The 18,204-nt window shown below is 34.8% G+C and overlaps 1 protein-coding gene across 1 annotated transcript in view; it reads right to left on the reverse strand.

Moving 5' to 3' along the window:
- LOC109674440 (doublecortin domain-containing protein 1) overlaps window positions 1-18,204 on the reverse strand; it is a 248,901-nt gene that overhangs the window by 176,077 nt on the left and 54,620 nt on the right. The window contains 1 exon segment of the mRNA XM_074043394.1: window positions 11,142-11,235. Coding sequence (XP_073899495.1) covers window positions 11,142-11,235 — 94 coding nt within the window.

Here is an 18,204-nt window from a genome sequence, read left to right on the forward strand (position 1 = left end):
CTCTTAATTAGCTACCTTTGTGTACAACAGTTAATGTCCTAGACATAAGGACTAATAATTATTGCTTGCACTGGTGCCACCTTCAGCAAGACATAATTTTTACATTCATAAAATCTGAGAAATGAAGATAAATGGGAAAAGGACTTAAGAATTAAAGAGTGGCAAATATGCTTAATTATAAGGAAATCTAGTCTATAAAGCCTCATCTACTTCCCTGAAAAGTTCTAGAACAAATCATAAAGTGGTTTGTGAAGACTTAGGGGGCAAAAAAAAGCAATCATTAAATGAATATTTAATGAATAGAGAGGGAGATTCTTGGGGAAATCTACTACCCAGAGCTTGAAATTTCCAACACCAGCATATAACCATTATTTCTTTCAATGACAAGCAGGTCCCAATAGACTGAAGACAGTACCATTTACTGTTTTTAAGCAAGATACTGGAACAAGAATAGGAACAAGAGAATGTCAGATAAATCTCTCAGAAGTAGTAATATTGAAACTAAGACCTAGCCAGTCTTTGGCACCTCACCTGACCTCAGTAGGGATGAGAAGCATTGTGTTTGAGGGTCAGGCATGGTAGTGCATGGGGAGTAGAGATAGGAAGATTGCAGTCTGAGGCTAGCCAGAAAAAAAGAAAAAGACAATATCTCAAAAAAAAAAAAAAAAACCAAGCTAGGTATAGTGGTGTACACTTGGCTGTGGCAGTTTGCACCTGTAATCCAAGCTCCTGGTGAGGGGGAAAATAGGAGGACCTTGATCTTAGGCCAACCCAAGCAAAAATGTGAGACCCTATCTGAAAAATAAACTAAAACAAAAAAGAACTGGGATTGTGGCTCAAGAGCTTGCCTAGCAACGTGAGGTCCAACCTCCAGTACCACCAAAAACCAAAATAAATTTAAAGTAAAAATTAAAAATAAACTAAGACACAGTGATGAGAAGCCAACAACTTGCAGAAAGATAGGGTGGCAGAGAATCCAAGCAGAGGAAACACTGCATGATAGGCAGTGGAAAGTGAAAGAGGGAACATGTTTAAGGAATAGAAACTCGAATGTAGAGAGGAAGGGGCTAGAAATACTGAGTAAAAAATAGAGAAGCTGGGTAGGGAGGGACCAAGTCATGAAGGCTCTTCAGTACACAAGTTATGAAAGACCAAACCACTTTCTAAAATAGAATGATACAATTAAAAGATTTTGTCTAAATTGGAGAAAAGTAAGCTTGTAATTCTAATTAAATGAACAACTATATGAATGGAGGATTAATACAATCTGAAGCGAGGATTCTATTAGCATGCTAAAGATCTCTGTCCCTAATCACTGTCAGGCAGCATTTTCATCAGGGTAAATTTGATATTTGTACCAAATTTATATAACTGATTAACAACAATGGGAGAAACTACTAATCCTTGGTTGACAGATAAATATCTAAAAGCTCTTAACAAGCTAAACTACTAAATAAAAACTTTAAAAGTAGAAATTTAGTAGGAATCATTGTACAAAGTTCTCACATCTAAAAGCCCAGCAGTAAAAGTACAGGAGAGTGTAAAAGTAGCTTGAAAGAAAGCTGTGGGGCAAAATCTTAAGAGACTTTAGCATAATAAAATAAATAAATAAATAAATAAATAAATAAATAAAATATATAAAGACTGCAGTGATATTTACAATAAAAAGTCACAATGATTACTAAACTGTGGTCTAAGATTTTGAGGTTCAATTCAATTGCGTTCCAATGAAAAAGGTAAACAGAAGTTATTGTGTAATAAACTCACATTAAAAAACCTTCCACAAAAAAAAAAAAAAAAAAGAGACTTTAGCTGACTGCAGGTTCAATATGTGTAAGTCAACAGTACGATGCATCTAAGAGGAATGATAGTGCAATTGTAGGTTACATAATGAGGCAGAGCCACTTTGCTCACATTGATTGGCCTGGAAAATTGTGTGCAATTTTGGGCCTTACAAAGAGTTACAAGGATAGTGAGGGGCCACATAAGTAGTTGAAGACTAATGATATTTAACCAGAGAAAAATTTAAATGATTAATATTCAAATATTTTAAGGGAAGTCAGAGACTAGGAATTAATCTGAGGATTTCAGTTAGTTATAAAACATTTTTTTAAAAATTAAAATTGTTAGAAATAGAGACTGGATAGACACTTTCTAAAGACAAAAAGAGGAATTTTGTGAGCAAAGTGAAATTATTGTGATCACCAAATATCTCTCCAATGCTGAAATCAAAAGTAAATCAATTAACAGCACCATTCTGAAGCAGATATTAAAAGAGAAAGTCATGATCATTTGTGTTTATACTGATCTATGCATGAATATGACTTATAGCTTTTAAAACTCCATGGAATACAGGAAATCTGCTCAGAGTGGTAGGTGAGAACTACTACTAAAAAGTAGTCAACGGTGAGTAATTCATTGCAAATTTAATTCAAAGAAGAAATTTTTGGAATATTAATTCATTCATTCATTTAAAAGTATTATCATTTTAGTCACCATAACACAAATTCCAAGCTTAATAATTGCTTAATATGCTTTTCATGTGTGTTTGTGTGTGTGTGTGTGTGTGTGTGTGTGTGTGTGTCTAGTACCTGGCACCATGATAGATACTAGGAGATTTTTGGAAATTTTCCAAAAGTACTCTGTAAGACAAAAATCTCTCTTTTTAAAAAGAGATATGTGCTCTATCCAAAACAGAAATACTCTGCAATCAACTTTTATAGCACACGGTACAGATGAAATCAAAGACATTAGGAAAAGTTGATGTTAGTAGGCAAAATAAATAAAATGGGACTTATATAATATTTTTAAACTCTGCAGGCTAACACTTCAGTTGAAGCCTGTGACTCAGAATCAGAGGGCACAGCTAAGCCATGGTTGTATTCCTGATCCACAAAAATTGAACAATAGTACATGTTTGCAGCCATGTTTGCTGCTTTAAGCTGCCCAATGTTGGGGTAATTTGCTACACAGCAATATTTAACTAATACAGATTTTAGGTAAGGGACAGTATAGTATATTCCATTATTATACAAAATATTTGCTGTCCCTCTCTGAAGGACCACTTTAATTTCCACCTTATACACATCAAGCAACTGTATGATTTTCAGTGTTATACACCCAATTCAGGGAAGTGAAAATGAGTAGGACTGGTTTGAACAAAGGATGTTATTGACAAACTTGGACTTATTTGCTTCATATCTCTCACAATGAGAGGCCATGTAAGAAAAATATAAGCATGAGCCAAAGGCACACACTGAAGAAAAGATATCCTCTTCAAAAATGGTGCTGGGATTATACTCTCTCTTCAACAAAATTAGAGATAAGGGCAAAATAGGGGGTGGGGGGAGAGGGAGGGGGCGGAGTGGGTGGTAAGGGAGGGGGTGGGGGCAGGGGGGAGAAATGACCCAAGCATTGTATGCACATATGAATAATAATAAAAAAAATGGTGCTGGGAAAACTGGTTATCTACATGTAGAGGACTGAAACTAAACCCTATCTCTCACCCTATACAAAAATCAAGTCCAAATGGATCAAAGATCTTAATGTAAGACTTGAAACGTTGAAACTACTATAGGGAAAATTCCAGAAGATATAGGCATAAGTAATTACTTTCTCACTGCGACTCCAATTGCCCAGAAAATAAGAGCAAGAAATGACAAATAGGATGGCATTCAATTAAAAAGTTTTGGTGCATCAAAATAATCAAGAGGCAACCCACAGAATGAGAAAATCTTTGCCAGAAGTGACTAGCATCCAGAATATACAAAGAACTCAAAAAAGAGAGAAAACCACAGATAATCCAATTAATAAATGGGCAAATGAATTGAAAAGACAGTTCTCAGAAGAAGAAATAAAAATGTCCAATACATACACAAAGAAATGTTCAACATCCTTCACCATAAAGGAAATGCAAATCAAAGCAGCACTAAGAGTCCATTTCACCCCAATCAGATTGGCAATCATCAAAAAAATAACAAAAAATGCTGGTGAGGATGTGAGGGGCAGGGAGAATGAAACCCTCATTCATTAGGAATGTAAACTAATACAACCACTATGGATATCAGTATGGTAGTTCCACAAAAAACTAAAATAGACTTAACTTATGACCCTGCCACACCACTCTTTGGGACATATCCAAAGGAGTATAAATAAATATACAAGAGAGATACCTACATATCTGTGTCTATTGTAGCTCATTTCATGATAGCCAAACAGTGGAAACAGTGGAGGTGCTTAACAACTGATGAATGGATAAAGAAATTTTATAGATACATATATACATTCAAACCATGGAATATTACCCATAAATAAAAATGGAATTATGTCATTTGCAGGAAAATGCATGGAACTGGAAATCATCATGCTACACAAAATAAGACAAGCTCAAAAGGTCAAATCTCACATGTTTTTACTCATTTGTGGAACCTAGACCTAAAATGATAGTGATAATAATAACAGGACATGAATGGATATGGGGCCGTTGCAGGGGAAGATAAGTGAGAGAGCAGAGGTAGAAAGGAAAGAATACTGAAGGGTAAAGAGGATTGAAGTACACTGCATATACACATATGAGTATCTTATGCTGATAAGAAAAGTCACCAAACACTGAAAAGGGAGGGGAGGATGGAATGGAAGTATAATGGAGGGGTGAACTTGTTCAAGGTACACTGTATGCACATATGGAATTATCACAATGAAATCCCCTCATATTATTAATGTATGTTAATTAAAAATAATATAAAATAAAAAAAATACCAGACAGAAATGTGAACTCAAGACCAGGATCATTCAAAAGAAGAGGAAAATATGACTTCATGAGGAAATGGTAATAATCTAGGAACTCACTGAGGCCCTGGTAACAAGAGCCTCAGAAACATGGATAGCTGAAAAATCTACCAGAAGCCATTCTCCAGCTTGAAATGATGAGGTTATCACACTAAGATTCCACCTCACCCCTGTTAGAATAGCCATCATTAGCAACACCACCAACAACAGGTGTGGGTGAGGATGCGCGGAAAAGGAACCCTCTTACATTGTTGGTGGGAATGTAGACTAGTACAACCACTCTGGAAAAAAATTTGGAGGCTACTTAAAAAGCTCAACATTGATCTACCATTTGATCCAGCAATATCACTCTTGGGGATATACCCAAAAGACTGTGACACAGGTTACTCCAGAGGCACCTGCACACCCATGTTTATTGCGGCACTGTTCACAATAGCCAAGTTATGGAAACAGCCAAGATGCCCCACCACTGACGAATGGATCAAGAAAATGTGGTATCTATACACAATGGAATTTTATGCAGCCATGAAGAAGAATGAAATGTTATCATTTGCTGGTAAATGGATGGAATTGGAGAACATCATTCTGAGTGAGGTTAGCCTGGCCCAAAAGACCAAAAATCGTGTGTTCTCCCTCATATGTGGACATTAGATCAAGGGCAAACACAACAAGGGGATTGAACTTTGATCACAAGATAAAAGCAAGAGTACACAAGGGAGATATGAGGATAGGTGAGACACCTAAAAAATTATCTAGCATTTGTTGCCCTCAACGCAGAGAAACTAAAGCTGATATCTTAAAAGCAACTGAGGCCAATAGGAATAGGGGACCAGGAACTAGAGAAAAGGTTAGATCAAAAAGAATTAACCTAGAAGGTAACACACATGAACAGGAAATTAATGTGAGTCAACTCCCTGTATAGCTATCCTTATCTCAACTAGCAAAAACCCTTGTTCCTTCCTATTATTGCTTATACTCTCTTCAACAAAATTAGAGATAAGGGCAAAATAGTTTCTGCCGGGTATCGAGGGGGTGGAGGGAAGAGGGAGGGGGCGGAGTGGGTGGTAAGGGAGGGGGTGGGGGTAGGTGGGAGAAATGACTCAAGCATTGTATGCACATATTAATAATAAAAACAAATAAATAAAAAATAAAATTAAAAATAAAAAAAAATGAGGTTATAAGAGGGAAGCTGTGCCCAAGAAGTAGGTTTCTTAGACTTAAACAATTCTATAAGCTAAGGCACTGACAGCAGCTATTAAGATCGAGGATTGAAACAAACACTCCTAGAAAGAAGATGGGTGATATGCCACCAGACAGCAACTTCATTCAGCTCAGTGTAGGGTCTAGAATCATCAGACCCTACTGAGAAGGAAAACATACTAAGATGTTTGGAATACTTTATAAATTAAAAGAAGACTGTCTCACCTACATCTTTATGATTCATGCTGCCTCCAATGGAAGGTTCCAACTGTTGCAAAATGCAACATGGTCGGTACTTGCTTGGAAAATAACATTAACAGCAATCATGAGCATAGATACTTTTTTATAATACCAAGTGTCAGGCACTTCTTTTAAGGCCTTTATATATAATTTACTTCATCCTTGCAAGAAACTATTAAGGTAAATTCTGTAATCCTTATTTTACAAGTAAGAAAACAGATACTCAATGATCCTATGTCATTATAGTAAGTGGCATAACTGAAATTTGAACTCTGGTTACAAAACCAGAGCACATAGCCAATACTTTCTGCAGCCTCTATGAGACAGGAGACAGTATGCACTGTTTGATATAGCCCTCAAGATTTTGCAAATATATTTTGTCATACTCAATGCCTTAATGAGAGATCGCTTCCCCACAAGTTACATCTCAAGTCTGATCAACAGCATAGACTGACTGGCATCTTAGAAAAACTGACATGAAGAGTGTTTTCTCTCCTTTGCAATCCTTCACATAGTGTCAGTTACATTCTTGGTTTATGTCAAATGTAGGATCCTAGAAATATCATTTTACATAAAATGGCCTCATTTTCTTGGATTAGCTTCTATTCTGAATGTGCTGGGTATGGTGTTGATGTTATGATAATCATTTCATTTGATCAGAACTAAGGCTCATGAAAAAGTTGACATAGACCTAATTCAACTTCTGAGGGCCCTGAGGGATGACACCTACTCCAGGAGCCCAGAAGGTAGCTGCTGGAGGAATTCCAGATCAAATCAAGCATTCAGAAGCCATATGGCTGACACTGGGAAGAATAAAAATTAGGAAGGGCTTTACATTCTTTGTACTTAAATTTGAGGAGCTTGCACTTTTATTGGATTTTAATGTGCAAAGGTAAAATTATTTGATTTTGAAATTCACTTCTGTGTTGACTTAATAGTTTATATTTTAATTTCTTTGGGAGTTTATCTTTGTATTTTAGTTTCTCCACAAAAAGTTGATGATGGGCCAGAATTACCATTCACATTCAGGGCATCTCTATATTATTGGAATCTTGTGAATGAAACATGCTAATTATGTCTTTCATTTCACTCTAGAATTTCCAAAGAGCTTATCAGAAAAATATATAGCTAAATAGCTATTTTGGACAATGTTTTGGGGCATAATTTGGGGTCAGAAACTGAATAGGAAGTGACCATTCAGTGTCACACAGCATGACGTTGGAGTTGATCTAATTCATGTACTATTCTAGTTCATTTCAGAACCATTGGGGTAAATTTTACATTACTCACAATGATCTAGAAGGATCCACAAAAGAGCAAGGTCTGATTATTGTTATGACAGCCTCATAAAGGGCTAAAAGACTGATGAGCTCTCCCTTGAGAAGGAGAGTAACTCTTCTGGTTCACTATGATGTAATAATTAGCGAAAGTCATGAAGAGAGATCACACAGTTAGGGAACATTAGAAAGAAAAGCAGTATTATTAAACAACTCCAGCAAACTGGAACACTATGGACATTAGCTATGCTTCTTTTAAATGCCTCTAAAATATCAAATAGCTCAAACACTATTAGTAAATAGAAGAATGATACAGGAAGTATTGTTTCCTCCTGTGCCCCACTGGCTCAAACCTCCATTTATTTCCAACTTCATTGTCTTGCTCACACTCCATTGTTTTGTGCAGCATTAATATCTTTTGAAGCACTCTGAACCTGCCCAGGATGTTTATATTATCTCCTAAATTAATAATTATTATTTTGATTAGTGTGCTGGTCTTGAAGATACAGAGACTTTAAAAAGTCTTCCCACCCTGATTTTCCCCACAGTTCTGTGATTGTGATGGACATGAGTACATTTTTCACATGCGTTAGGCCTTAGCATGCTGACTTTCTATAGAAATATGGTGTCTGTATGCAGTAGGTAGTTCCCTTGTACTCTTGAAAGGATAGATCTACACAGAAGCTATAACTAAAGAACTTTCCCACAAGTAACCATATAAATTTCTTTATTAAAATATTCTGCTTTAAAAATCTAAACACATAAGCAACCTTCATATCTTATAAGTTTTTAAAAGGGTTTTCTAAACATGACTAAAAGCAGTTTCATATCATGAGAAATATGTTCATTTCTCATAGCATGGGAGGAAAATTTGAAAACATATCTAATACCAAAATAGAAGCAAAAAATAGGAGAACGAGGGGGGGCAATGTAAATAATGTACAATACAAGTCTAATCAAAATTGTCACTTCAAATCCTCCCTGTATAATGAATATTTCCTAATAAAAATTTTATTCAAAAAAGAGATAGGAGAAAAATTTCATTTTGTTTATCTGTAGTGTGTTTGGTCCTTGATACAATCATACTTCAAATCTGTGCTTATAAATAAGAAGAAATTGCTATGATCTTAACATGAGACATTATTAACTGACTTTCTGATCTGACATAAAGCAAGCAAAAAAGTCAAAAGAATATCAGCATTTATTTATTTAAGCTAAAAGTTAATTTTCACTTAACACCTGACCATTCCTATGTAGAGGTTCTGAAGACCATCTAATATAAAAGTTTAGGGACTCAATCATTTGATGTACAACATCATAACAACAAAGTAAAAGAATTTTAAAACCCAATTCTAAGTGACTAGAGTGCTATAGACCGGAAGTTCCTCCAGTAGGATTAGCTTCTTTAAGTATTTTAAGTCCAGTGAACTTGCAATGCTTCCACATGTTAGTAGCTGCATAAGTTAATTTCAGCTGGCATAAGCTTTTATAAGTATGCAAAAACACAGGGTAAGGCATGCATTAAAATGTGATAATAGCACACTTCTGGAATATGTGAAGCATTAGGCATGAATCTGAATGCCTCTGGCACCCATGAAGTATCACGCCTTAGAACCACTGCTTTTCTATTTTGATATGTAAATTTTTTTTTTTTTTTGAGACAGGGTCTCCCTATGTTGCCCAGGCTGGCCTCAAACTCATGATCCTCCTGTCTTAGCTTCCTGAGTGCTGGGGATAACTATTTCTGTTATACCATATTTGGAAGGAGAAAAAACCCAGCTTTCTAAATATAAATCTTTCATCTTAACCTAGTTTCCTTATAGCTAAATTCTAGCAGTTTACTCAAATCCAACATTTCAAAACCCAGGTAATCTGGAAACTTAAGGATAGGTAGAGTCTTAAGAAAATATGATACTTACTTTTATTAATGCAGGTATATGAGTGATGAGTGACTATAAAATGTTGTTGACCATAAGGAAAATATTAGCCTGTGTGATGGGAAAGGATACAATAATGTAAAAGGGAGAAATCAGGCTGGGGGTTTGGCTGCAGTGGTAGAGCACTTGCCTAGCAAGTGTGAGGCTATGAGTTCAAACCCCAGCGCTACCAAGAAGATTAAAGAAAAAATTAAGAAAGGGAGAGATCAGTTTTAGTAAGAAGGATTCCTTGTGCTGTACATGTTTTATAGGTAAATAACTTTGTCTAATTCTAGATAATACAGAGGTGTTTTCAGGAGCTTTGAAATCTTCAGATAAACATTCTTAATAAAATAAAAAATAATTATCATATCTAATGCAAACACTAAAAATGACCAAGAAAATTAGATTTAGTTTCTAAATATACACACATGTATAACACCCTTAGAAAAAATATGTGAAAGACACAATTAAGTATCAAAGTGTTACAGTTACCACTAAATAAGCATTAAGGATGATAAATTAAGGAAACAGTCTGCTTTTATATAGTACAAGTGAGAAACTGGAAACAAATGGATGTATACACTATGGCCATGTCCCTAAATCACTATAGTTATCTGAACCTAGCCTTGTAAAGACATGTCATTTAATATCTAGGGCCTCCTCAGGCATGGATTTAAAGATTAGATGATAGGACTGTACTATTTAAACTCACAAATGGATTCCATGGTATTTTTGCTTTCAGGAACTAGTAAATATCTTTGGAAATTATCACATGGAAACTCATCTCTTGGCAAAGATACACTGTGGAAATGTTTTAAAGTACATTATATAAATTTTGAATAGCCTCTAGAAGTTGACCAAATCATTTATCAATCTGGCCATATATTATATTATTATATTAGCACAATCTTTCTCTCTCTCTCCTCTCTCTGTCTCTCTGTCTCTCTCTCTCTCTCTCTCTCTCTCTCTCTCTCTCTCTCTCTCTTTCTTTCTCAGGGATGGAACCTAGGTTTTGCATATGTAAGGCAAGTGCTCTGCAACAATTTCTTTTTAGAAAATTGTATCCCATAGAAACTGGCTGTTAAATTACGAAAATATATCAATTACTCATTCTTACTTAGTTATGAATTACTAGAGTTAAAATACCCAACTTTTTTTTTCTTTTATTATTCATATGTGCATACAAGGCTTGGTTCATTTCTCCCCCCACCCCCACCCCCTCCCTTACCACCCACTCCACCCCCTCCCTCTCCCCCCCACCCCCTCAATACCCAGCAGAAACTATTTTGCCCTTATTTCTAATTTTGTTGTAGAGAGAGTATAAGCAATAACAGGAAGGGACAAGGGTTTTTGCTGGTTGAGATAAGGATAGCTATACAGGGTATTGACTCACATTGATTTCCTGTGCGTGGGTGTTACCTTCTAGGTTAATTCTTTTTGATCTAACCTTTTCTCTAGTACCTGTTCCCCTTTTCCTATTGGTCTCAGTTGCATTTAAGGAAAATACCCAACTTTTAAAAAATTCAAACTTATGCCCAAACAAGATTCCAAAAGCCTTAATGCCCTCCATGATCTCCCTTTGTATAATACCATCTTTATCGATGTTATAATTAAACTCTGATTTATTATATCTTTTTTCTTTTAAATGTTTAGAAGAAAATTATATAAATTCTTTTCAAAATATTAGCATATGATTTACAAAGCTCTTGCCACTTACCTTTTGAAATATCTTCAATTTTTCTGCCATACAAGTCATAAAGGTATCTGGCTGGTAAATCTAGATTCATTCTCATTGTGCAGGTATCTAAAATCTATATAAGAAAAAAACTGTAAATAATTTATTATAGTAAGCTTTTATTAAATTAAATACACATTTAAAGTGCTTTTAATGCTAAACACTTATTAAAATTATGTTGTAAAATAAAAGTTGGTGATATTATGTTTCTAATATGTTAAATGAAAAAGAGTTAAAATTGTTAGATTCCAATTATACCTTAAAAATATATACAAGTATTAATGAGACAGACAGACAGAGAGAGAGAGAGAGAGAAAGAGAGAGAGACAGAGATGGAGAGAGGAAAAGGGGTTAGGAAGAATGGAGGGAGGAAGGGAAGGAGGAAAAGTAGAGAAAGGAAGGCATGCAACAAATATCAAACTGGTTATCTACTATTTAATAAATGTTAAAACTTCAGACTCCAAGGAATATTTAAATCATTTTTGTTACTTTCTGTGTTGCTATTTATCTTAAGTGGGAAATATTACATTTTATATTAAAGTTTAATATAAAATTTTATTTAGCTTTGTTTAGCTTTTTAATTCTTTCCCAGATCTTATTCAAATGCATCATTTTTTCTCTCCCTATAGTTAATCTTCTTCATTCGTGGATAAGTTTTGCCACAAAACCCTAACCCTAGGTGGACCTCACTTTCTGTTCTGTACATACACCAAGAAGCCTGGTGCTGCTGGAGAAAGTCACACAACTGAACACATCAGCATTAACTACATTCATTGCCATCCTCCATGGTCCTTTTAACATAGCCCAGTCACTTCTGTTTCATGTCTTTGGTAATTTTTTCTCTGACTTTCCACAATGAGTATTTCCTACCATCTCTCATCTGCTCTCTCCACCCAGCCTCCTCTTCCCTACTTCCCTTTTCACTTTCAGCAAGGGACATGGCCTCCTACATAGAGATGAAACTGAAGTTTCATCTTCTTGTTATTAAAGCTACAAGCCCAACCACAAATACATTCATCCTCTCTTCTTCTCTCTAGTTATATTTCAGGAGTCTTTGCTCCCCTGTAATGCTAATATTCTACTATATTTTCAATTATGTTTGATCTCAGCCTTTAAAAAAAGCAGTGTTTTCAACTATTCCTTAACAAGATATTTCTACGTGACACTCAAACATAATCAAGTCTACAAATTAATCCTTTTCCTCACATTTCCTTCTATTAACTACTCTTCTTCCATAGCTAAATGTGAAAGAGGGCTGGAGACGTGGCTCAAGTAGTAGAGCACTTGCCTTACAAGTGCAAAGCCCTGAGTACCAGTACAGCAAAAACGAACAAACAAAAAACAAAGTGTTGTGAAAGAGTCGATCATGCTCTCTGCATTTCCTTCCTTACCACTCATTCATAGGCCATTTGAGTCTAGCTTTTGTTTTTGCCATCATTGTATGGAAATAACTCTCACAAAAAATTACCAATAACCACCAGGCTGATAAGTCCACAGACATTCTCTTAGTTCTCACTTTGATCTTTGAGCATCATTTGATCACTTCCTCTTTCTTTAAACACTCTTTTTTGATTGAATTGTGTGATAAAACAATACACTAATTTTTCTGTCTTCTTCATAGGCTCATCTACCATCATTCATTTGCTAGAGTTTTTCAAAATAAGTCTAAGACCCCTTTATTCCTCACTGCATCTGCTCTCTTAAGGCTATATAAACAGAGCCTTACATTTCATCTTACTTTCAAATTAATATATTCATCCTAAGGCTCCCTTCTAAGCACCAGGCTGTATTAATACCTATTCAATATTTGTACTTAAATAGATCAAAGATCCCTCAAGGTCAACATATCCAAACTTGACTTCCTGTTTTTCCCATTCAAGCCTACTACTCAAGCATTCTGAATCTTAGAAGCCTCCATCCACCCAGAATTGCAAACCAGAAAATTTACAGTTATCATTAACACCCTAATACTTCAATATCCCTCACTCCATGGGGGTCTGTTGGTCTAAAGATCTTACAGGTTCATCTACTTTTCTTCATTTTTACTACTATACTCTTGTCCAAGCTGTTACCATTTGCTAGGATCCCTTCAATAATTATCTAATAAACTCCTGCATCTACTCTGACCCACTCAATTTGTTCTCATCAAGCACAAAAGTTATCTATTCAAAATCATAAACCTGGTTATCCTTCACTCCACTCCACTTCTAACTCAAATCCCTTACATGATTTCTCATTGCTCTCAAAAAATCTGTAATGTTTCTTATAAAGTCACTCTCTCCTCATATACTGTTATGGCTTGAAAATGAAATGTCCCCCACAGGCTCATGGATTGGGAACTTGGCTGCTAGCTGGGTTTCTGGGAATTGATTAGATTATGAGGACTCTGACATAATAAGTGGGTTAATCTCTATCAATTCACAATACCATGGCATTATAAGGGGTAGTGAAAAGCAGTAGGTGGTGCCAGTTGGAAAAAGTAGGTCCCTGGGAGTATGCCCTTGTGGACTATATCTTGCCCTACCTCCTTCCTGTATTCCCTTTTGTTCTGTTTCCTGTCTGTCATGAGGTGAGTTGCCTGTACCTCATGCTCCCCATGTGATGTTCTGCCTCACCATGGGCTCAGAAAGAGTAGCACCAAGGACTAAGACTGACACCTCTGAAACTGTAAGCTAAAATAAATCTTTTCCCCTTAATTATGTCAGGTGTTTTGTCACAGTGATGCAACATCTGACTAACACATATACTGACCTTTTAACTTCTGAAATCCACCTGCTTATTCTGCACAGAGCCTTTTCATATGCTGTGTTCTGTCTTTGGTATGGTTTCCCACCTTCACCATCCTCTGGATGTTCATAGATAAATCCTATTTATCTCTTCTCAGAAGAATTCCCAGCACAACCTACTTCACATTTAATACTGTGATCATTTTACAAATGTCTTTGTCCACCTCTAGACTAAAAGCTCCATAACAACAGTACTGTGGCTGATTTTGTTCACCACTATATTCTTGTACTTAGTGGACATTAGTAGTCATAAAAATATTTTGTTTTCTATTAATCCAAAAATTAATCAAAGTTAATGTAAGTTATTCTAATTTAATCACTCCATCATTAATGGTATACTTTATTAAGATTTTAATAAGCCTAGAAAATAAAAATTTTGACCAATGTTATGAAAGTATGCTAAATCTAGAGGATATATAACTCTAGGAGAAAAAATTTCAAATAAAATAAATTCTTTTTAGTACCAAAGGACTGATATTGTATCATACTCAGGAAATAAAATTTAAAAACCTGTTCATATTTGCAGCAATACTTTTGACATCTACCCAATATCCATTTTCTACCTCATCCTTATAATACAGCACTGATTTTGTTTAGGATTTTGCCCTTTTGACTCAGGGATAATTGTAGTCTACAATTATCTTGATTGGCCAAAGTTATTCATTATAGTCCCATACCACTTTTCAGTGAAAGGTTTGAGGATGGATACATAATCCAGTATTGGCCAATGAGACATGAGAAGGGGCTTCTGTGAAAGGCTTCTTTATTCACAGAGAAAAGATAGTCCTTTTCTGCCTTTGGATGCAGTTGTACCTAGTTGCGCAGTAGCCATCTTTTTTGGTACTGTGATTTAAACTCAAGGACACACTTACAACCCAGTAGCCATCTTGTTATCAACATACAAAAAAAGGCACAAAATACAGAAAACACAGCTAGAATCCTGTCAAACAATACTTGGAGCTGTCCTACCTCTGGATTTCTTGGTTTCTTCTTGCTTATGTCAGTTTGAATAAGAATTCTTTGTTATTTGCAGCTAAAGCCACCCTTGCTAATGGAAAAAACATTTTGGCCTGTATTCATTAAATAATAAAAACTGATTTAGCTAGCCCAGTGAGTATTTGTATAGCAAGTAGATTATAACAGTACTTACTATATGAATCTAAGAAGCAAACCATTCAATTAAGAACCCAGGGAAGAATTTTAGAATAAATTTAGCAAGCTGAAAACTGTGAAAATGAATAGATAATTATGAAATTAATTCCTTGAATTACTAAAAATATTTCACTTTTTGCAATTAACTATACTTATTCAGTAGATGAGAAATACAATTTATCATGACTCTCTTGAGAAAGTGATCTGTTTCTACAGAATATTTTTTGCCAACTGAAAGATCATCAAATAGATTATGAATTTTCAAAGAATTAAAATTTATGCCATAGTATAAATCTCTGTTGAGGCCAACATTTTCCAACTTAGAATGAGAATTATAATCATTATTTTAACCTGAAGATACCAGGAGATTGGGTTGAATTTGTACCCATCTTACTAAGTAGCTTAAAAGTAATTCTCTGAATAAATTCTGGAGATAGTTTTGTTGAACTGTTATTTGCCTTATCCTCATAAAAGTAGGTTCGAGATCTAGTTATTTGCTCTTATCTAGTAATGAACATGACTATGACTTGTAAGACCAATTATTTCTCATGAATTTGTGTTTTGTGGTGTTCTGGTACTTCATATTAAAATATGAATGAAATGAAAAGTAGACAACAGTAGGCAATTTTAAAACTAATTATTCCTTGTATTCCTTGCATTTTTTTTGCAGGACTTGTGATTGAACCAAGGGCCTGCTAGGCAAGTGCTCTACCACTTGAGTCACAACCTCTACCTAAAGCCTTTTCATTTCTTTTTTTTTTTAAGAGAAAGCTCCAACAATTTTTCCTTGGCCGGTCTCAACCTTGTGATCTGCCTCCTGAGTAGCTGGGAATACAGGCATGTACCACCATGCCCAGTTGATATTTTATTCTTAATTGATGTCTTCCTAAGGATAACTAAATGGCCTGGATTACAATTCTAGTCATATTGTTACTTTCATTTGTTTTAAAAAATATGCTATATTAATGTTTGACATGAAATAAACTGTACAGTTTAAGTATGCATTTTGATACAAGTAGACAAGTGTATACACCTACATAACTACCATAATAATGATTTAGAATATTTCCATTACCCTCCAAAATTCCTTATGCCCTTCCCAATCACAACTCAATACCTCGCCCTAGACCACCACTGATTTGTTTCTGTAACTAGAGAATAATTTCACCTGTTCTGCAATTTCTTATGTAGTATTTTGTAAGTGGCTTCATTTTCCTCTATTCTTATCCCTTTCTATTGCGGAAGGGTATTTCTTGACATAGACTTACCATAGTTGATTTATTCATTCACCAGTTGATGAACTTTTGGGTTGTTTCTACTTTTCAGTTATTCTGAGTAAATATTCACTTAGAAGTCTTTGGGTTGATGTAGGTTATTTCTCTTTGTATAGACCTAGAATAGGATTGCTAGATGGAAAGGTAACTGTGTTTAACTTTATATGAAATGGCAAACTGTTTTTATAAGTGGCTGCATCATTTTGCATTCTTGTCAGATGAATGTGAGATTTCCTATTGCTGCACATTTTTTACCAAAACTTGATTTAAGAAAGAAGGACATCATGCCATTTGCAACAACAATAGCCCTGAAGGACATTAAGTGAAATAAGCTAGGTACAGAAAGACAAGTACCCCATGACTTTAACTTATATGTGAAATCTAAAGAAGTCAAATTTATAGAAGGAAAGAGTTGAAGACTGGCTACCAAGGGCCAGGGATAGGTGATATGGTGGAATTGGGAGATGTTGATCAAAGGATGCAAAATTTCAGTTAGGAGGAATAAATTCAGAGATCTATTGACTATCATGATGACTGCAGTGAGTACCAATATTATGTATACTTGAGGTATGTAAGATAATGCACAGCTCAATTAACTTGATTTAGTCATTCCATAATGCATGCATGTTTTAAAACATGTTGTATGTTATAAATAGATATATTTTTATCTACTAGCTTCAAAAAATTAAAAATAATAGCAGTTAGGAATAGAATGGTGGTTACCAGAAATAATAAACCAGAGGTTTGGGAGAATAAAGAGAAAGGAGAGATGGGGAAAGGCTGATCATAATAATAAGTTACAATCAGGAGTAAGAAATTCTGGTGTGCTATTGTACAACAGAGTGACTAGAATTAACAATTTTGTGCTGTGAATTTCAACATGATAGAAGAAAGGATTTTGAGTATTATCACTATAAGGAAATGATAAATATTTGGGGAGATATGTTCAACCTGATTTAAATATTGTGCAAAACATCCATGTATCACAACATCACATGGGACCCCACGCATATACTTCCTTGTTATATTTATATATTAGTTGAAGAGATTTTTAAATAAAAATAAAATTTATAATTAACAAATAAAAACCCTAATAAAATTTTAGCAAAAGAAATCAGAAGTATAAATCTTTCACATTTAATGATCTATGTATTCTAATTTCTTTGTATTTATTTCACTTCTACATAAGTTTAAAACTAGCTTGCTACTTTCTGTTCCTCGTGAAAAGAAAAAGCTTCTTGGAATTTTAATGAGTATTTTGTTGACTCTTGATTAACTTACAGAAAACTGGCATCTGAATAATATTGAATATTACAGTTCAAGAACATGGATGTCTCTTCTGCCTTCTTTAACTTCTATTGGCAACTATTCGTTTTCTTTGTCTTGCACATGATGTGTTAAATGACTATCTAAGTATTTCATGTCACTGGGTGCTATTTTATTTGATTGTTAAGTTTTTTTCTTGTGGTGCTGGGGATCAAATCCAGTGCCTTGTGCATGCTAGGCAAGCCCTCTCCCTGAGCTACATCCCCAGCCTTGTGTTTCATTTTGAAATTTCACATTTTAATTGTCACTGGTATATAAAAGTACACTGACCTTGGATTCTGAAAACTTTCTGAATTTATATTCCTTAGTTCTATTAGTGTTTATGTAGATTTCTCTAGGGTGGTATATGTTCTTACAATGCTGTCAATAAAAATAAATTTACTTTCAGATCTACAAATTTTCATTACATTTTTATTGCTTTATTACACAGATTAGGACCCTTACTTCATAGTACATTAAGTTGAAATAGTATGAAGCATGTCCTTGATTTGCTCCTGATGTTAAGGA

The sequence above is a fragment of the Castor canadensis genome, chromosome 1 (genome assembly GCF_047511655.1).
Source record: "Castor canadensis chromosome 1, mCasCan1.hap1v2, whole genome shotgun sequence".
In the NCBI taxonomy this organism is placed as follows: Eukaryota; Metazoa; Chordata; class Mammalia; order Rodentia; family Castoridae; genus Castor; species Castor canadensis.